This window comes from Meles meles, chromosome 7 (genome assembly GCF_922984935.1).
Source record: "Meles meles chromosome 7, mMelMel3.1 paternal haplotype, whole genome shotgun sequence".
Lineage (NCBI taxonomy): Eukaryota > Metazoa > Chordata > Mammalia > Carnivora > Mustelidae > Meles > Meles meles.
Window position 1 is genome coordinate 119508293 of NC_060072.1, and position 22837 is coordinate 119531129.

The 22837-nt window shown below is 36.5% G+C and overlaps 1 protein-coding gene across 4 annotated transcripts in view; it reads right to left on the bottom strand.

The window, feature by feature from the left end:
* Positions 1-22837, bottom strand: part of ZEB1 (zinc finger E-box binding homeobox 1) — a 197214-nt gene that overhangs the window by 15039 nt on the left and 159338 nt on the right. The window contains exons 3-5 of one of the 4 annotated variants that reach the window (XM_046011951.1): positions 22254-22313; positions 13506-13643; positions 2241-2443 (exon numbers count right to left, since the gene is read on the bottom strand). In XM_046011951.1, coding sequence (XP_045867907.1) covers positions 2241-2443; positions 13506-13643; positions 22254-22313 — 401 coding nt within the window. Of the gene's footprint in view, positions 1-2240; positions 2444-13505; positions 13668-22253; positions 22317-22837 lie in introns of all 4 variants that reach the window. The other 3 variants (XM_046011949.1, XM_046011950.1, XM_046011948.1) reach the window with 3 other exon arrangements.

The window sequence follows — 22837 nt, forward strand, 5'->3', positions numbered from 1 at the left end:
ATCTACTTTCCACCCAACAGCCAGTGTTCCCTTAAAAATAAAAAACAAAAAATAAAGACAAAATTCAGTAACCTTCAAAGGTTTCCCTGTCATACTGTAGAATAAAATAAAAAGTCTCTACCAGGGTCTATACAAGGGGGTATATCATCCAGCCCCAAATACTTCCTGGTCTCACCTATCTTCCTCCCCTTTATTCACACTGGTTTCCTTGCTATCCTTTGGGGATGCTGGGCAGGCTCCTGACTCAAGGCCTTTTCATGTTTCCCTCTGTTCCCTTTGACTGGAATACCCTCCCCCAATCATCCTATGACTGGCTGCTTCTTTTCATTTGGTCTTTGTTCAGATGTCCCATTCTTAGAAAGGTCTCTCTGTCCTTAAAAAAGTAGCAGCTTTCTTCACTTTCTACCTTCTGCTTTTTTTTCTATCTCTAGATATCTCTACTATCTCTGTTCTTGTATTTTACATCACCTAATATATGCTCCCTACTTTCTTGATCTTTGCCTATCTTTTTCACTATTGTGCCTTTTAACACTGAACAGGTTCCGAACACAGAACAGGTTCTGACATGTAATAGAAACACAAATATTTGTTTAATGAATAAATTAATAATACATGGAAATGCTTATCTTTAAGCCATGGCATGGTTTTCAAACTCAAGTTTGCTGCCCCATAACCTAAATTGTTTCTAAGACATCCCAGTCATATTTCCTCACATTTTTAGTGCCCATATTAACCATAGCTCCTTTCTTACTTTTGCCTGATCACATACTTTATGTAAAACCTACTGCCTGTCACTCATCCGAAAAATTGCCACAAAATTGGCTCTTACGCTCATCTTTGATCTTATGATTTGTTTCTATAATGACATCTGTTTTCACCGTTAGCTCTACCTGTGCTTTGCAGATCATTTCTTTGACAATGGCCCTTGGTAGAGACAGGATTTGGGGATAACAGGTGTAGTTGGTGCCTGCCCCCCAACTGTCACACAAACAGGCTCTTTTCCCAAGGCTTGGCTGTACTGTAGTCAGATGGAAAACGCATCATCCCCAATAAGACTTGCAGAGGGGCAGATGGTCTTTGTCTTCAGGAGTTCCTTCTCTGTATCAATTTCTTCCTTCTTTTGGTATTCTTCCCAACTTCAGGTGGACTTACCCATTAACCTATCTAAGGAAATCGTGGTTCTATACTTCCTGATTGCCATCTGCTCCCCCTTTATTTTGTGATTTTGTGAGTGTAGTTGTCAAGGTCCTGAGAAGATAGGTTGACCCTGATTGATGATTCTTTTTCTGCTGTGATTTTTTTTGTTGTTGTTTGGTTTAGCCATCATCTTAGAAAGGGTCTAACTTGTGCTCTATGAGATACAGGACTGTATGAGGTACACATATAGGGCAGAATTCTCACAGATTCGCATTTATAGATAGTCATAATCCTTTGATACAAGAAACTAGACATGTGCCACAACAATAACATATACACTTAAAATACACTGTGCAGCTGAACAATTCTCTGATTTTTAAAGTTAGAATCATGTTGATATTAATCTGATTGTTTAGACCTGATACTTATCAGGATCTTCTAAAAGAAGGGCAATTGGCAAGAGCTTCTTGGCCTTTAATCCTTAAGTACAGAGCCAACAGTTCAAACTTAACTTCTAGAAGAATAGTCTTATTTTATATACTAGAAATTGAGGCAACGTGATATAGGGATAGAACAAACCATGAGAAAAATGATTCTTCAGAATAAGAATGTTTAGAATCTAAACTTTAGATTCTTAAAGGAAGCAACTTCCCTTCCTACAGTAAATAGAACACAGTAACTTATACTGAGAATAAATAAAGTAGTCTTTGGTTCCCAGAAAAGTAACTTTTATTATTATTATTTGCCTTTCTTCTCAATTTGGTCAGTACTTAGTCATATGGTTTATGAAACCAGTATTTATTTTTCCTACACTGAGCATTTTGGTAGAATGCACTTTGAAATCTAGTTTTAAACTTCAGGGAAATATTTGTTACAGTATAAGCAAAATAATTAAATTTACAAAAAAGGAGCTTATCTGAAAAAGAATTTAAAAAAACTTAGGGACCTCAACAATAATGTTCACACGTACTTTGTAACTCAGAAATGACCAGATAATTCAAATAATCACTAATTCTTATAAGGCTGCAGATAAGATGCTTTCTACTACATCCTTTTAAGTATATTAAAACTCTTGCCTTCTATGGATGATTGATTTCACTTACTTGATCTCTTCCTGATTTATGTGATGTCATGTGACGTTCAAGTTGGGTTCTGTACGCAAAGGTGTAACTGCACAGGGAGCAACTAAAATTATCTTCATTCTTTTCATGGCGATATTTAATGTGTTCTTTCAGAGAGGTAAAGCGTTTATAGCCTCTATCACAATACGGGCAGGTGAGTAACTGGGAGAATGCATCTGGTGTTCCTGTATAAGAAAGATCATATATTTTGAATTTAAAACATCAAAAAAATATTACCAAAGCTATCCGAGTCCCTATGCTTTGTGCCAGATATTATACCACCCACTTTATATTTGATCCTTAAAACAATACAATGATACTCATCTCTATTTCATAAAAGAGAAAACAGGAGGGTCAGAAAGGTTAAATAACTTAAAAGTCACATGGCCAGTAAATGATAAAGTCAGGATTCAAACACGTGCTGTCTGACTTCAAACTCCCATGTCTTTTCCACTAAACCACAAATCTCCCCTTCTTTTTGTATGGTTAATTAGACAAAGAAAACAAAAATAAAATTAGAAATATACATTACTTTTATAAACATATACATATTGAAGGGGACTTGTACACCATAATAGAATCTTTCCATTGGTAACGATGTGTCATTAATTATTTAATGCTCTTTCTAATTTGGAAATGACACTCTAAAGTTATTGCCATCACACAGTGAGTAGTATGTAATTAGATTATGTTTTCAAGACACCCCTGCAGTTAGCTGTAGCCATATGACAGAGGTCAGACCACAAGAACAAGTACTGGGGGAAATGAGTAACAGGAGCCAGATCTGGGTCTGGCCCACAAAGACCTCCCATGCATGCTTCTTTAAGTTCTTTTCCTTACTGAAATACACGGATACATTTTCTGTAGAATTTTATATGGATAAATATAGGGCAGGATTCAAAAAATAAAGGAAATACAGAAAAACTGGAGTTCACTGAGTGAACCATATAGTTTTTTAAGATTTGTTTATTTGAGACAGAGGGGCGTGTGAGTGAGGGGGAAGGGTAAAGGGAGAGAATCTTCAAGCAGACTCCTTGCTAAGCATGGAGACTGCCATGTGGCTTGACGTGGGGCTCCATCCAATGAGATCATGACCTGAGCTGAAACCAAGAGTTGGACACTTAACCAAATGAGCCACCCAGATGCTCCTGAATGAACCATTTTTACATATGGAGCCATTTAAGCCTGACAATCCTAAAATGTAATACTATTTTGCCAATTAATATTATTTAACTAAGAGTGCTTTTCCATATTTGATTTATTTCTTCAAAAAAAAAAAAAAAAGAGTTCCTAAAAGATAACTTATTGTAAATCACATCTCTACCCTCATTTGAATTTCTTACTGAAAAAGACTATCGGGACACCTGGTGGCTCAGTCGATTAAGCCGCTGCCTTCAGCTCAGGTCATGATCCTGGGATTGAGTCCCGCATTGGGCTCCTTGCTTGGCAGGGAGCCTGATTCTCTCTCCACCTCTGCCTGCCACTCTGCCTGCTTGTGCATACTTTTTCTGTCTCTGACAAATAAATAAATAGATAAAATAAATAAATAAAATCTTTTAAAAAAAAGATAAAAAGACTACCAAAGAAAGTTTTATTACAATCTCAAAATCCTTCATAAACATATATTACCTTTATTGAAATCCAAATCCATATAAATTAAAAGTTTTGCTTGAGAACCAGCCTGCATGTAATAGACTGAACACCTGATCCCATATGAATAAAATCAAACCACCAAATCCTCCAAAGTTTATGACGGTATCTTTATTATCAGCCAGCAAGGCAACTGGAATCAGAGAATTTTCTGTTGGTGATGTCTCTAAAATGACCTACTTCTAATGGAACTCGATTAGCCACATGAAATTGTTTTGGAAATCACTTTATGTTTTGTCTGGTATTAATTTCCCATTTGTGCAGGTAAGTAGGAAATCAACATTTGGGACATTCTCCTTGCCAGAGTACCTAATCCATCCTATTGATTTTAGCCGGTTACAGTGGCAGAAGTCCAAGTCAGCCACTGCAGGTGCTTTATTATTGGCACCACAATCAACATGTGATTCCATTACTTAAGCTGCTTATAATCCATAGCGTAATACAGCTGTCTGTTCTCATTATGTTCTGTTTTCTTTTTCGCCTTCATCATTAATAAACAAAATACTAGTAATTTTGTAATATGACAGGGTGCTCATAATATTCTACCAGCAAGTTATTATTTTCATAAATCAATCTATATTGAATTTCTCACACAAGGAGATATGAATTTATTCTTTTAGGATACTAGCTAGCATAAAACAACAAAAAGTAAACCTGAATATCTGACATAATAAGAGCAAATTATTATTATTATTTTTTTTTAAATGCTTTATTTATTTATTTGACAGAGATCACAAGTAGGCAGAGAAGCAGGCAGAGAGAGAGGAGGAAGCAGGTTCCCCGCTGAGCAGAGAGCCTGATGTGGGGCTTGATCCCAGGACCCTGAGATCATGACCTGAGCTGAGGGCAGAGGCTTTAACCCACTGAGCCACCCAGGTGCCCCAATAAGAGCAAATTATAGAATGAACAGGCTTGAGAGTTAAATGAAAATTTTTGTTTCTATTTTTTTTCCCATTTTATTTATTTTTTCAGCGTAACAGTATTCATTCTTTTTGCACAACACCCAGTGCTCCATGCAAAACGTGCCCTCCCTATTACCCACCACCTGTTCCCCCAACCTCCCACCCCTGACCCTTCAAAAGCCTCAGGTTGCCCCAACCTCCCACCCCTGACCCTTCAAAACCCTCAGGTTGTTTTTCAGAGTCCATAGTCTCTTATGGTTTGCCTCCCCTCCCCAATGTCCATAGCCCGCTCCCCCTCTCCCAATCCCACCTCCCCCCAGCAACCCCCAGTTTGTTTTGTGAGATTAAGAGTCATTTATGGTTTGTCTCCCTCCCAATCCCATCTTGTTTCATTTACTCTTCTCCTATCCCCCTACCCCCCCATGTTGCTTCTCCATGTCCTCATATCAGGGAGATCATATGATAGTTGTCTTTCTCCGATTGACTTATTTCACTAAGCATGATACGCTCTAGTTCCATCCACGTCGTCGCAAATGGCAAGATTTCATTTCTTTTGATGGCTGCATAGTATTCCATTGTGTATATATACCACCTCTTCTTTATCCATTCATCTGTTGATGGACATCTAGGTTCTTTCCATAGTCTGGCTATTGTAGACATTGCTGCTATAAACATTCGGGTACACGTGCCCCTTCGGATCACTATGTCTGTATCTTTAGGGTAAATACCCAGTAGTGCAATTGCTGGGTCATAGGGTAGTTCTATTTTCAACATTTTGAGGAACCTCCATGCTGTTTTCCAGAGTGGTTGCACCAGCTTGCATTCCCACCAACAGTGGAGGAGGGTTCCCCTTTCTCCACATCCTCGCCAGCATCTGTCATTTCCTGACTTGTTAATTTTAGCCATTCTGACTGGTGTGAGGTGATATCTCATTGTGGTTTTGATTTGTATTTCCCTGATGCCGAGTGACGTGGAGCACTTTTTCATGTGTCCGTTGGCCATATTTTTGAAAAATATTGGATGTTTGCTTATTTAAAAGAATCATTGTTTGTTTTTTTTTTTTTAAAGATTTATTTATTTATTTATTTGACAGACAGAGATCACAAGTAGACAGGCAGGCAGAGAGAGGAAGGGAAGCAGGCTCCCCACTGAGCAGCCCGATGCGGGGCTCGATCCCAGGACCCTGGGATCATGACCTGAGCCGAAGGCCAAGGCTTTAACCCACTGAGCCATCCAGCTGTCCCAAGAAGAGAAAATTATAGAATGGACAGGCTTGAGAGTTAAATGAAAATTTTTGTTTCTATTTTTGAAAAATATTGGATGTTTGCTTATTTAAAAGAATCACTTTTTTTAAGCAAATTTTTAAGCAATTTTTCTTTTTAGAATTCTTGTAAATAACTTAAGATAAAAATCCAAACCATGTCTATTTTTTTGAGCAGTCTATAATTTCCTTATGTATCTGTGACTATGAATATGCTTTAAAAAAACTTATATTTTTGTATTCTAAACCTCCTTTGCTAGGTAGCATGATATTTCAAACTGACAGTAGTACTGGATATAAAACATTTGCAAAATCTCCTTTAACTGTGCCCCACTGATTCAGAGTTTGCGATACTTCAGCCTTCCGGAATAAAGTTTGCCCTTTGACAATTTATGAAGTGCAGAGAGCATGTTGAATCCACCAAGACTTAAAAAACTAAGGGCTTCTGAGGATAATCTGATGTTACTGGTGTGGCAGAATGTCTACTGTGAAATACTTTATTAGTTGTATACCTGAAAGTAATGACTATCTGAATTAAAAACAGATTCTAGAATTCAAATGTTTTACTAATTCAGAATGATTAGGGCCCCGATTTTTATAGGATTTTACTGTGTTGATTAGTAATAATGGACTTTACAAAGTTTAACTTTATTTGACCTCTGCAATGAAACATTTTTTTAGTTCTTATTATTTTCTTTCATGAGGATTCTTAAAGAACTTTTTGTTACATAAAAAATTTACATATATATTAACATTCTAAAATTTCCTTTTCTTATTTATTATAACCTATGGCTTCTTCAGGTGAAATTTAACAAATTTCCTTTAAGGAAAAAAAAAAAAAACTGGGGCACCTGGGTGGCTCAGTTGGTTAAGAGTCTGACTCTTGGTTTTCAGCTCAGGTCATGATCTCAAGGTGGTAACTTTGAGTTCCACATCAGGCTCCACACTCAGCATAGACTCTGCTTGGGATTCTCTCTTCCTTCCTCTGGCCCCCCACTTCTCTCTCTAAACTAACTAAATAAATAGAATCTTAAAAAAACAAAAACCTTGAGAAATCAAAGTAGAAATGGTAGGGACCTACAGAAGTTTACAATGCCTTTAACTATAGACTCACCAAGTATGCAAATAGATCAACACAACACTATTCATGTAACTGTAATGCTGTGTCCCCAGGGGCAATAATTTATTGTCTTCAAAAATGCATCCTTTTGGCACACTGGAGGAATAAGTTCTAGAGTGTCCTACTTCTATTTCTTCATCACTGATTTAATTACAGAATATCCGATTGATTCTGAGGTTAAGCTTCTATTTTTGCATTTTTCATAATTGATTCCTGATTTAAGGAAGGTACCGGTGACTCTTTGAAACGGAATCTATTTTGTTTTCTACACCATTCTTAATTTCCTTCAAAAATTTAAAAGTGGATTGATAAATATTAACTTAGCACCAAAAGAGCTGAAATACTTATGTATAAATCTAACAAAGTATGTATAAGATTTATACAAGGAAAACTATAAAACTCTGATGAACAAAATCAAAGAAGTAAATAAATGGACAGATATTCATTGTTTGAGGATAGGAAGACTTATTACTGTCAAGATACCAGTTCTTCCCAACTTGATTTAGTGGAATTCCAACCCAAATCTGAGAGTCCTTTTATGGATACTGGCAAACAAGTTTATATGGAGAGGCAAAAGACACAGAATAGCCAACACAATATGAGAGGTGAAAAATAAAGTTGGAGGACTGACACTATCTGACTTTGAGACTTACTATAAAGCTATAGTAATCAAAACAGTGTGGTACTGGTGTGAGAATACAGGAACGGACAGTGGAACAGAGAGCCAGAAATATCTTTATAAATAAAGTCAACTGGTCTTTGACAAAGGAGCAGGGGCAATACAATGGAGTAAAGATAGTCTTTTCAACAACAGTGATGGAACAGGAAATAAAAGCAAAAATGAACTACTGGAACTTCGTCAAGATAAAAAGCTTTAGCACAGCAAAGGAAACAAAATCAACAAAACTAAAAGGCAACCTACAGAATAGGAGAAGATATTTGCAAATGACATACCAGATGAAGGGCTAGTATCCAAATTCCATAAGGAACTTACCAAACTCAATACCCAAAAATCAAAAAATCCAGTCAAGAAATGGGCAGAAGACATGAGCAGACATTTCTCCAAAGAAGACATACAAATGGCTAACAGACACATGAAAAAATGCTCAATATCACTTGGCATCAAGGAAAGACAAATCAAAACTACAATGAGATACCACCTCACACCAGTCAGAATGGCTAAAATTAACAAGTTGGGAAAAAAACAGATGTTGGCGAGGATGTGGAGAAAGGGAGCCCTCTTACACTGTGGGTGGGAATGCAAACTATTGCAGCCACTCTGGGAAACAGGATGGAGGTTCCTCAAAAAGTTAAAGAACTACCCCTATGGCCCAGCAATTGCACTACTAGGTATTTACCCAAAGGATACAAAAATAGTGATTTGAAGGGGTACCTGCACCCCAATGTTTATAGCGGCAATGTCCCCAATAGCCAAACTATGGAACAGGCCCAGATGGCTACTGACAGACAAATGGATAAAGAAGATATGGTGTACTATGCCTCCATCAGAAAGGATGAATACCCAACTTTTGTATCAACATGGATGGGACTGGAAGAGATTATGTTGAGTGAAATAAGTCAAGCAGAGACAATCAATTATCATATGGTTTCACTTATTTGTGGAGCATAACAAAGAACATGGAGGACATGGGGAGATGGAGAGAAGGGAGTTGTGGGAAATAGGAAGGGGAGATGAACCATGAGAGACTATGGACTCTGAAAAACAACCTGAGGGTTTTGAAGGGGCGAGGGGTGGGAGGTTGGGGGAGCCAGGTGGTGGGTATTAAGGAGGGCACATATTGCATGGAGCACTGGGTGTGGTGCAAAACAATGAATACTGTTACACTGAAAAGAAATTAAAAAAATAAAAAAATAGTGAAAAAAAAAGATATGGTGTATATAAGTACAATGGACTATAGCTCAGCCATCAAGAAGAGTGAAATCTTGTCATTTGCAATGTCATGGATGGAAATAGAGGGTATTATGTTAAGCAAAACAAGTCAGTCAGAGCAAGACAAACACCATGATTTCACATATGTGGAATTTAAGAAACAAAATAGATGAACACAGGGTAAGGGAAGGAAAAATAAAATAAGATTGAAACAGAGAGGGAGGCAAAGCATAAGAGACTCTTAGCTCTAGAAACAAACAGAGGGTTGCTGAACGGGAGGTGGGTGGGTAGATGGGTTAATGGGGTGATGGGCATTAAGGAGAGCACTTGATAGAATGAACACTGGGTGTTATGTGGAACTACTCAATCACTAAATTCTACCCCTGAAATAATAATAACATTATATGTTAACTAAAATGAATTTAAACACCAAATTAAAAAAAAGTAATGGAAAAACTGAACATTCAGGACATGCATAATGTCCTGAATCTAGACACAGACCTTACACTCCTCCCAAAAATTAACTCAAAACGGATCACAAACCTAACTGTAAAATGCAAAACTATATTTGTGTGTGGTGTAAGGAAGTGGTCCAATTTCATTTTTCTGCATGTGGCTGTCCAATTTTCCCAGCACCATTTATTGAAGAGGCTGTCTTTTTTCCATTGGACATTCTTTCCTGCTTTGTCGAAGATTAGTTGACCATAGAGTTGAGGGTCGATTTCTGGGCTCTCTATTCTGTTCCACTGATCTATGTGTCTGTTTTTGTGCCAGTACCATGCTGTCTTGATGATGACAGCTTTGTAATAGAGCTTGAAGTCCGGAATTGTGATGCCACCAACTTTGGCTTTGTTCTTCAATATTCCTTTGGCTATTCGAGGTCTTTTCTGGTTCCATATAAATTTTAGGATTATTTGTTCCATTTCTTTGAAAAAAATGGATGGTATTTTGATAGGGATTGCATTAAATGTGTAGATTGCTTTAGGTAGCATAGACATTTTCACAATATTTATTCTTCCAATCCAGGAGCATGGAACATTTTTCCATTTTTTTGTGTCTTCCTCAATTTCTTTCATGAGTACTTTATAATTTTCTGTGTATAGATTCTTAGTCTCTTTGGTTAGGTTTTTCCTAGGTATCTTATAGTTTTGGGTACAATTGTAAATGGGATTGACTCCTTAATTTCTCTTTCTTCAGTCTTGTTGGTGTACAGAAATGCAACTGATTTCTGTGCATTGATTTTATATCCTGACACTTTACTGAATTCCTGAACAAGTTCTAGCAGTTTTGGAGTGGAGTCTTTTGGGTTTTCCACATATAGTATCATATCATCTGCGAAGAGTGATAGTTTGACTTCTTCTTTACCAATTTGGATGCCTTTAATTTCTTTTTGTTGTCTGATTGCTGAGGCTAGGACTTCTAGTACTATGTTGAATAGCAGTGGTGATAATGGACATCCCTGCCGTGTTCCTGACCTTAACTGAAAAACAACCTGAGGGTTTTGAAGGGTCAGGGGTGGGAGTTTGGGGGAACAGGTGGTGGGTAATGGAGAGGGCACGTTTTGCATGGAGCACTGGGTGTTGTGCAAAAAGAATGAATACTGTTACGCTGAAAAAATAAATAAAATGAGAAAAAAAATAAAATAAAATAAAATAAAATAAAATAAAAAAAAATGCAAAACTATAAAGCTCCTAGAAGATAACAGGGGAAAACGTAGATGACCCTAGGTATGACAATGCCTTTTTTAGATATAACACCAAAGAAAGAAAGAATTGAAAAGCTGCACTTCACGAAAACGAAAACTTCTCATTCCGTGAAAGATGATCTCAAGAGGATTAGAAGACAAGTGCCAGTAGAGGCTATCATGCTTAGTGAAATAAGTCAATCGGAGAAAGACAACTATCATATGATCTCCCTGATATGAGGATATGGAGATGCAACATGGGGGGTTAGGGGGATAGGAGAAGAATAAATGAAACAAGATGGGATTGGGAGGGAGACAAACCATAAGTGACTCTTAATCGCACAAAACAAACTGGGGGTTGCTGGGGGGAGGGGGGTTGGGAGAGGGGGAGGGGGGTTATGGACATTGGGGAGGGTATGTGCTATGGTGAGTGCTGTGAAGTGTGTAAACCTGGTGATTCACAGACCTGTACCCCTGGGGATAAAAATACATTATATGTTTATAAAAAAATAAGAAATAAAAAAAAATGTTAAAAAAAAAAAAAAAAGAAGACAAGTGCCAGACTGGGAAAAATATTTGCGAAAGACACATCAGATAAAGGACTATTAGCCAAAATATACAAAGGACTCTTAAAACTCAACAATAAAAAAATCAACAACTTGATTAAAAAATAGTCCAAAGGCCTTAGCGGACACCTCACCAAAGAAGATATACAGATGGCAATAGACTCTCCACATCATACATCATCAGGGAAATGCTAACTAATTTTAGTATATGTGCTGCCGAAGCGAGCACAGGGAAATGCTAACTAAAACAAGATACCACCACACACCTATCAGAATGGCCAAAATTCAGAACACTAACACCACAAAATGCTTGCGAGGATGTGGAGCTGCAGAAACTCAACATTGCTGGTGGGAAAGCAAAGTGGTCCAGCCTCTTTGGAAGACAGCTTGGCAGCTTCTTATAAAAGTAAACATACTCTTACTAGAGGATCCAGTATATGCGCTTCTTGGTATTTATCCAAAAGAGTTGGAAAACTTATGTCTACACAAAAATCTGCCCATGGATGTGTACGGCAACTTTATTCATAATTGCCAAAACCTGCGTGTCCTTCAGTAGGTGAACAGGTAAATAAACTATGGTACATCCAGACAATGGAATATTACTCAGCACTTAAAAGAAATGAGCTATCAAGCCATGAAAATACATGGAGGAAACGTAAGTGCATATTACTAAGTGAGAAAAGCCAAATTAAAAGGTTACATGCTGTATAATTCCAACTATATGACATTCTGAAAAAGGCTATGGAGACACAAAAAGATCTTTGGTTTCCAGGGATGAGGGGAGGTGGGGAAAGATGAATAGGCAAAGCATAGAGGATATTTAGGGCAATGAAAATACTCTATGAGATATTATAATGATGGATACATGTCATCACATATTTGTCCAAACCCACGGAATGTACACCACTAAGGATGAACCCTAAAGTAGATGACAGACTTTGGGTGTTTTCTGGTGAGCGATGTTAATAATGGGAATAATTATGCTACACTGGGGGTAAGGGGTACATGGGAAATACCTGTACTTCTGTCTCAATTTTTTGGTAAACTTTAGGCTTCTCTAAAAATGTCTTTTAAAAAAGTTGATTATTTAAATATTAAGTTAAATCTATCCATTAAACTGGGAAGAACCCCAGAAAAATCAAACCAGATTTAGGATCTTAAATACTTTAAATATCCCCAAACATTCCAAGTGATGTCTTAGTTCTTGGTGCAGATTTTGCATAAAATTTCTTATAGGAATATTTGCATGCAATTGTCATCTGTTTCTAGCATGGAAGGAGGGAATGGTAGCCTATTTCCTTTTAGGAGAGTATGAAATATTAGAACTGCATTTTACCACTCTTCATACACAGGCTGTTCATATCAGAATAGAGTAGAGCATGATTGTCAGAACAGTGGAAAAAAATCAAGAGGCAGTTAAAGGTCATCCTAGCTCCCATTTCTACTAGTTGCCATGTGACTGAATGGAAATCAATGTCCAGGTATTGTTCTAAGCACTTCACTGCAGTGGCCTTACCAGTAGTGAGATGCCACAAATTTAATACTATGCTGTTATCATACACATGTTCCTTTTATTTATTTTTTTTAAAAGATTTTTTAAAATTAATTTATTTTTTTCAGCGTAACAGTATTCATTGTTTTTGCACAACACCCAGTGCTCCATGCAATACGTGCCCTCCCTATTACCCACCACCTGTTCCCCCAAACTCCCACCCCCGACCCTTCAAAACCCTCAGGTTGTTTTTCAGAGTCCATAGTCTCTTATGGTTCGCCTCCCCTTCCAATTTTTTTTTTATAAACATATAATGTATTTTTATCCCCAGGAGTACAGGTCTGTGAATCACCAGGTTTACACACTTCACAGCACTCACCATAGCACATACCCTCCCCAATGTCCATAACCCCCTCCCCCTCTCCCAACCCCAGCTCCCCCCAGCAACCCCCAGTTTGTTCTGTGAGATTAAGAGTCATTTATAGTTTGTCTCCCTCCCAATCCCATCTTGTTTCATTTATTCTTCTCCTATCCCCCTAAGAGATTATTTTCTATGGGCATCTGCCATAAATGTTAGATATCAGAAATGTTCCCTAGAGTAGAGTAGGTTCCTGTTGTACAACTATGGAAATGATAATCCTGTAAAGATGAAAACAAAAACAACTGTGAAGCTCTACTTACCATTGTCATCATGACCACTGGCTTCTGGGGTGCCCTGCCTCTGGTCCTCTTCAGGTGCCTCGGGGTAAATGACAGCAGTGTCTTGTTGTTGCAGGAACTCTTCAACATTAGGATCATGGTTTTGTTCATTTTCTGCATCTGAGTCACATTCATCATCTTTTACTAAAAGAAATGCATACTTTATATAAAGCAGTTTCACTGCCAAGTTGTTATGAAGCTTTTCTAAGTAAGAAATTACTTATCTTAAGAGAACACACTATTGTTCTTGAATTTGTAGGAAATATTTACCAAAACTTAAAAACAAAATTTACTCATTCTGTTGTCTATTATTAAGGAGTCTTTAAGAAAGCTTTTCAAAAGTCTTGAATTTTTCACAATATCTCTCTTAAACTTTAGAGCGTACTTCTAGTCTTTGTGACTGATAAGGTAATATAGTCGACTGAATTCTTAATTTCTCAATCAAGGATAAAGCAAGGAAAAAAGGGAGAAAACCTTAGTTATCAAACCTTAGTCCCTCCTAGGAACCTATCGGATATTTACTTAGAGTTGTAGCTTAAATCTGAATCATGCTCAGTTTAAAACACTTTGAAGTTCAGTGCAGGTATGTGATTTCCTAGACAACAGTGTTAATAGTTATCTATAGTTGGAAAAATAACTACTAAGAGTCAGGAGTATCAAATCCATAAAACTGCTTATCCCGTCTAGTATTCATATATAATAAACAAGGCTACTTTTCCTTTATTTCTGCTTCAGTAAATGTTTAACAGTGGGCTGGGGCAGAGGCATTTTTTCTTTCGGTTAGAAAGTTTCAAGAGATAATGGAATATTATCACTTTGAGAAGGAAACCCAGAGTGCTCTGAGTTTCTAAAGCAGTATTGCTGCGCCATGGTTTCCCTTCATTTCCTCCACTGGCTCCAGAAGACAGTGTCTACTCCATGATGCTGGTAACTGTAATGGGTTGTATGGCTGTCTCGTGGCTGACTTCTTTATACACTTCACGCTGAACTGTCACTTCTAAATTTGTAAAACAGCATTTCCCAGCAGACTAAAATTGGGCCAAATTAAAATGCTGAGGTGTGGGCACGTTTTTGTGTGCTAGTTATTGAAACAATCTTGCTAAATCTCCCACACAGTGGTAGTAAGTAAACTCCTCAGGTCAGCTGCTGTTTAAAACCTTAAAGCCAATGACATAATAATAATGGTGACCCACCATTATTTCCCCCTCCTTTCTAATATAGCCAATAGCTATCAATTATTTAGCACTGGGTTACTGGATCCAGGGGGAAGTGAAGACTCTTAAAGAGGTAAGCTGGTACTGTGGGTATTAAGGGAGTCTATTTCCAAATCCTCAAATTCCATGTATATTCTTTCTTAGAATCTGGAAGGTTCTCTCTACTCTCCCCTTTCCAGACTTTCTAAGACTTCCTTAAAAGGAAGAAGAGAAGGAGTGCCTGGGTGGCTCAGTGGGTTATGTATCTGACTCTTGATTTCGGCTCAGGTCATGATGTCAGAGATGTGAGACTGAGCCCTGTATCAGGCTCTGTGCTCGGCTGGCAGTCTGCTTGCTCCTCTCCCTCTCCTTCTTCTTCCCTCACCCCACCTCCACTGATGCTGGTGCTGTCTCTAGCTCTCTCTTAAATAAATAGAGAGAAAGATAGATAGATAGATAGATAAATAAATAAATCTTTTTAAAAAGGAAGAAGAGGGATGCCTGGGTGGTTCAGTTGGTTAAGTGTCTGCCTTCTGCTCAGGTCATGATCTCAGTGTCCTGGGATCAAGCCCCTCTTGGGATTCCTGCTCTTTCTCTCAAATAAATAAATAAAATCTTAAAAAAAAAGGAAGAAGAGAAAAAGTCATATCCCAGTACATTAATCCTGTGCATTGCCTTGGAGTGTAAAACCCTTCAGGCTGCCAAAGGAAAAAAATTCAAAATACTGATTGGGGAAAACTAAATAACTAACTTCCTTCCTTCCTTCCTTCCTTCCTCGCTCCCTCCCTTTCTTTAGCATAGTTTTATTTTTTTAAAAGATTTATTTATTTATTTACTTGAGAGAGAGAAAGAGAGAGAAAGAGAAGGAGCAAGGGGAGCGACACAGGGAGAGGGAGAAGCAGACTCCTGGGGGAGCAGGCAGCCTGCAGTGAGGGTGGGGGCCCTAGATCCCAAGGCTTCAGGATCATGACCTGAGCTAAAGGCTTAACTGACCAAGCCATCCAGGCACCCTGGGAAAACTTTATTGATTAGTCAAGACAGGCCTTTCAGTTTTTTCTGTTTACATGGATTTCTATCCAGGGTAAAGCATGGCAATTTTCTATAATGGGGATATTTTGGCTCTAGTTAGGAAGCTCTGAAATCAGCTATATAATAATATGGTCAGAGGAAGTGAAAGTAGTTTTCCTTTAATGACCTCATCTATTCCAATCCCTAACTATTATTAAAAATTTTATTGCTCTTCAGGAAGCTGGTCAGAGTAAATCAAAGAATATTCTCAAAAATCATTCCTACAATCTGTCATTAGCTGGAAAAACAGAATTTTTTAATAGCTAAAGCAGTACAAGTCAGTGTCACTGAGTCTTTTCAATGTAACTTCAAAATTTAAAGTTACACTAGATAAAACTCACAAGTGAAATTTATATTTTGTGATTATTGATTCCATATATATTATATATCTAGAATATATATTCTATATATATTCCATATATAGGTTATAAGATGCTTCAAATATTTTTATCAAATTATATTATTTCTATTATAGTCATCACTTATAAAAAGTTTATATTTTTCTACATCCTATTAAGTATGTATGTAAGTGTGTATATATGTGTGTGTGTAGGCTAGATGCTAGAATAATGAGTTTTTAAATAGTATACATTTTGCAGAATTATATAGTCTGTATTTTATACATGAACCTTGCATCTTCAGTAAGTTACATGCTTATCCATGTATTGACTGGTTCTAAAGGTACTACTCATTTGGAGACAAAAATCTTTATAACTAAAAAATTTGTATCAGATATAAATAATCTTCACCTCACTACTGAATAATCTATTTTTTAAGATAATTATTAAGTTTGAAATTTTAATTCCTGTCTAGTTAACAAATGGCATAATATTAGTTTCAGGTGTACAATATAGTGATTCAACAATTCCATGCAACCCCTGGTGCTCCTTACAAGTGCTCTCCTTAACCCCCTTCACCTATTAAATCTCCACCCATCTTCCCTCTGGTAACCATCAGTTTGTTCTCTATAGTTAAGTATATAATCTATTCTTAAAAGATATACTTTGTATATTCCTCATTACTTATAATTCATATTTTTTTCCAAAAAGGACCTTTTTATAAAATCTCTCAAATTGTGTACTGGAAAAATTATTTGAATTAGAAAAATGAAAACACAACTTTTTTTTGGACAGAAAGTCTGATGAGGTTGATTGGTATAACAGTAATACCTGGCTTTGCTAGTTAGATAACTAAGTACAAAATTTCCAGAAACTGAATGAACTAAGTTTGTAGCTCTAAGGCATTAGTGAGATTATTATCACCACCTGTGGTAGGATAAAAGGATTTTTATACAAAATGTATTGGCAAAGGTACTGAAATCAACAATATTTCAATTTCCCTATTTCGGAATATATTAATCAAGGTGCCTCTACGTGAGGGGAAGAAATAACAAAAGCCAAGTACAGGTAGCATCAGTACTTTGAGAGGTGTGGGCAAAGTTTTTTGGTATATGTACCAGAAAATCAGGGAGTGAAGGATTCTAATGACTGGGAAACAAATTCTTGAGCACATTAGGCATCCCTGAATTTTTGTTTTCGACAGAATTCAAGGAGCATTTAATAAAATTGTCAGTTAACAAAACACTAAAAAGATTTTAATTGATATATAACTCTTCACACATCATTCTAAGGGTGTGTAAAGAACCAAAGTAAATCAGTTATCACAAAAATGTACAGTGTGGAGATTCCTCAAGAAATTAAAAATAGCCCGCTCCCCCTCTCCCAATCCCACCTCCCCCCAGCAACCCCCAGGGGAGGCGAACCATAAGAGACTATGGACTCTGAAAAACAACCTGAGGGTTTTGAAGGGTCAGGGGTGGGAGGTTGGGGGAACAGGTGGTGGGTGATGGGGAGGGCACGTTTTGCATGGAGCACTGGGTGTTGTGCAAAAAGAATGAATACTGTTACGCTGAAAAAATTAATAAAAAGGGAAAAAAAAAAAGAATACATAAAGATGAGTGTATATGTAGAGAAAAAAAAAAAAAAAGAAAAGAAATTAAAAATAGAGCTTCCCTATGACCCTGCAATTGCACTGCTGGGTATTTACCCCAAAGATACAGATGGAGTGAAAAGAAGGGCCATCTGTACCCCAATGTTCATAGCAGCAATGGCCACGGTCGCCAAACTGTGGAAAGAACCAAGATGCCCTTCAATGGACGAATGGATAAGGAAGATGTGGTCCATATACACGACGGAATGAATATTCCAACTTTTGTAGCAACATGGACGGGACTGGAAGAGATTATACTGAGTGAAATAAGTCAAGCAGAGAGAGTCAAGTATCATATAGTTTCACTTATTTGTGGAGCATAACAAAGAACATGGAGGACATGGGGAGATGGAGAGGAGAAGGGAGTTGTGGGAAATTGGAAGGGGAGATGAACCATGAGAGACTATGGACTCTGAAAAAGAACCTGAGGGTTTTGAAGGGGCGGGGGGTGGGAGGTTGGGGAACCAGGTGGAGGGTAATAGAGAGGGCACGTATTGCATGGAGCACTGGGTGTGGTGCAAAAACAATGAGTACTGTTACGCTGAAAATAAATAAATAAATTAAAACAAACAACAACAAAAAATGTATTTCACCTTTTTATTTATGAGGTTATCTGAGTGCTAAATAAAACACAAACAGAATTAATGCTGAACTTTTTTCCTCTAGAAATAAGTAATATTGGGGCTGAGTCAGGTAAGCAGCTGCTTTTGGCTGGGGTCATGATCTCAGGGTCCTGGGATTGAGTTCCACATTGAGTTCCCTGCTCAGTGGGAAGTCTGCTTCTCCCTCTGACTCCCTCCATCCCATGCTCGCTCTCTCAAATAAATAAATATTTTACAAAATTTTTACAAAAATAAATAAGTAACATTAAACTACTGATAACTGAACTAATCAAAGAACACTTCAGCTCCTGGGGTGCCTGGGTGGCTCAGTGGGTTAAACCTCTGCCTTCAGCTCAGGTCATGGTCTCAGGGTCCTGGGATCAAGTCCCGCATAGGGCTCTCTGCTCAATGGGGAGCCTCCTTTCCCTCCTCTCTCTCTCTCCCTCTGTCAAATAAATAAATAAAATCTTAAAAAAAAGAATACTTCAGCTCCTTCAATCTCATTTCCAGTAACAATTTTTGTAATAATTATTTGTTAAAATTTGTAATATATTTATGTTGTGATCAACTGTACAGTACTGATAATTATGATAAATCAACCCATAAATTAAACAAATCTTAAGAGCCTTAGAAACCTAAATTTCAATTTATATACATGCTTTACTTATAAAGAAATAGATAGCTGATCAGAAATACCTTCAAATGGGAAATATATTCTCTGCTAGCATCAAATTCTATTGATTATGTAGAATAGAAATATGAGTTCAAGGAGTAAAGATTATGATATAACATTTCTGACTCATAATGAAGAGCTTACTCACATTTAAAAAATTGAATGATTAACAGGTACTAAATTGTTATGATTTACATGTAAGAGTGATGTTAAAAATGTCATTTTTATTATTTATTTATTTATTTTTAAAGATTTTGTTTATTTACTTGAGAGAGAGAGACACTGTGCATGCACTTGTGTGCCCATGGGAGCATAAGCAGGGGGAGTGGCAGGCAGTGGGAGAAGCAGCCTCCTCCCTGCTGCATAGGAAGCTCCATGTGGGACTCAATCCCGGGATGCTGAGATCATGACCTGAGTCGAAGGCAGACCCTTGACCAAGCCACCCAGGCACCCACCAAAAATGTCATTTTTAATATGCCAGAAATTCTATTGTAACTACTTACACTTAAGATGAAAAATTCTAAATGTACATTAAGAAATATGTGAGATGATGCATAATCAGTTTATTTAATATAAAGTTTAGAGGACAATAATAGTACCTCTTAAGGGTATTTGTGAGAATTAAATTATTACTATTAGATTAGATGGTTTGCTATTAGGTGTGGTATCAAATTCTGGGTTCTTTTCAACTAAACTACACTGTCTTCATGAGACTGCATCTAGCCCAAACAACTTCAAGCTGAGACCAGAAATCCTGCAGTTTTACATGTAAAGTGTCAGCAGGTGCATACTGTAAAAAGGTCAATTATAAAGCAAAATTTCTTGTCTGAAGACTGATAAGCTTACATATTTAAGTAGTAGAGAGAGGAGCAAATACAAAGAAACATAATAATAATTAGGCTTTCTTTAGATATGACAAAACTCAGAACTTGCTGTCAAATATAAAATTACTTTGGACCGTAGGCCTATTTGACCATAACCATTTGCGAAAGCATAGAATTATAGGTTATAATTAGAGCAAGGGGAGAGAGACACAAACATTTAATAGAAAAATTAAAAATGATTTAGCTATATTTTATTTTCACTGGAATCATGACCTGAGCCACTCTCATATGTGAAATCCATTTGATGATATTTCTGCTCAGCTGTGCTTAGGCTTCTTCCTATCTTTACGTTCCATTTTCAAACTTCATAAAACTATTAACTATATAAACAAAAAAGGGATGCTCAGAAGGAACAAAGGACGTTTTGGGTGAATTTTTCACTCTCTGCATACCAAGCTGAGACTACAGTTCTCTTAACTTCATGAATTGTGAAAGGAAGCAGCAGAAGACAGGCTCTGACAAAGTTCTGAACTAATGATGGTGGCCTTTGTACAAGGATTTATTTACTTTGTCAGCACATTATTTCCTAGAAGTCAAGGAAGTAACAAAAGCAAAGGCAAAACATAATTTTTAAGTTTAAATGTTCAAAAGCCTCAACCTTTCAATTTCTATCCTTCTTCCCTTAAAACTATACTTATCAGGGCTTTATTAAAATGTTTGCTTACTCCCAACTCCCCATGTTCCTAGGAAATTATGCAGCAGGGATCATCTTCCACTGGGTGGGAGACCTCACATTTCAGCAACAATTTAAGTTAATACAAGGTTACTTTACCTTCCAAATTTTTTTTGGGAGGTGGTTAAGAGAATTTATATACTACCCAGTACTAAATGAAAGAGTTTATTTTTGTAGTGAAGAGCAGAGCGTAAGGTAAAATACGACACTTGGAATTGTGAATTTTTTAATAGCATTTGCATAAAAGGGCAAATGATCTTCTGTAATGTAAATCATCTAACATCAGATAAAACAGTAATAAATAGCATTCTTTTGTGTTCATTAAGACTTTTCCTAATAACAAATATCAAGCTTAAATATTTTATATAATGTATAAGTTAGCATGACAAATATTTGATAACAACAATTTGAATACATTATTCATGCATGTTACACACAACCAAGTTAAAGGCAGAATATAAAATCTTAGGCAGCAGGTACCATAAATCATCACATATCCCATTATTATTTAATTAATTTGGAATGCATCTTTAATAACAGAATGAAAATTTACTCTATTTTACAGAATTGATTGACAAGTATATGTGTGCTTGTTTATATTATAGATGAAAATTTATATTTGACATAATACTATGAAATATACTCATCTGACATAAGGAAAGATATATATAGGGCTCTATGGAATATTCCTAAAATGCACTGCAGAAAAAAGAAAAAAAAACTAGAAGTTTTAAACCAAAAAAGAGAAGAAAAAACAAAATTTGATTAAAATGATAGAAATTTCTAACTTATGATATAAAATAAAATACATGATATATATTTTATATGATATAAAATACAATTATACTACTTTGAAGTACAGTATTCTGAGAAAATGTTTTAATGACTTAGAATTCATCTCTGAAGTTTTCTAAGAGCTCCAGCTGACCTATGTGACACAATAGTAAGTGCCTGCTCTTATCAAACATAAGATCTTGATTTAAGTCCTCCACTTAAATTTTGCTTCTTAAATCTGATTTGAATCCATTATAGAGGAATAGCTTAAAGTCTCAGGGAGTATGTACTTTTAGTAACTAAGAAGCAAGACTCCTTGTTTATTATAATTTAACTTCATCTTAGCCTTTTTCAAAATCACAGAAACTAGAAGAAAAATTTTTGATTCTCTTGTTTCCTGTGACATGTTCACTCAGCTCATCAGTACTCAAGATTCTCATCTGGTTTATAGATAACTCATGATATTTGCTTATTCTTCTCCCTTCTGCTTTCTCTCTTGTGGGCAACTCAACGCAGATCCTGGTAACTAATAATGAAACTCAAAATAGTTAAATCTGCATTCCTACAGCTTGGGTAAAAAAATCTGATATAAATTCACATTATTATTTAAACACTTTTTGGGGGGATTGTACTTGTCATCCTTATAGAATGGAAAATATGCTGTTAGATGAATCTGCAAATTTACACTGTATTTAAAGAATATAAACTTCTAACTTTCCATAGTGCCCTACATGCCTGGGTACTGAAACACCAAAGGAGGTCAAGATAAAAGAGGAAGAAACAGACTAAATTCACGACTCAAAAATGCAAAAACCAGTGACACAAAAGACCTTGTTCAAAGGCTACAGTATGAAAGAAAATGACGAGCACGTACCTGCACATCCCGCTTCATCTGTCTGAGCTTCAGGCCCCAGGATTTCTTGTCCTTCCTTTCCTGCTAAAATCAAAGAACAAAGGATTAAAATAGATCCATGTGGTACAAACATTTTTAACATCTAGAAATCTGAAGAGGAACTTTTAGATTATATTTAATTTGGATTTTTTTCCTTTTAGAAGTAAAGTGTCCTTGAAAAGTGAACTTTTTAAAAGAGATTAAGCAGGTAGTTTTACCAAACTCACAAAGGTATGATAGAGAAGCAAAATTAGTGAAGATTTATATATAATCCTAGATTTATACATATATTAGAATTATACGCATCCTGGTTTTTTAGTGGTTTTTTTTTTTTTTTTTTTGAGAAGAGTTTTACCTCTAGGTAGCAGGACTCCTTTTTAAAATTTCTTCTGCAAAGCACAAGTTTCTATATTTTAGGCACTGTGCTAGATGCTTTATAAACTTATTTCCTTTAACCTTTATAACTACTTATTTTATAAGTTAAAAAAAAAAGACAACCAAAAACTTGAGGCCTGAAGAGGTTAAAGAGTCCAAGGACACTGCTATTCAATGGTGGAAGTAGAATT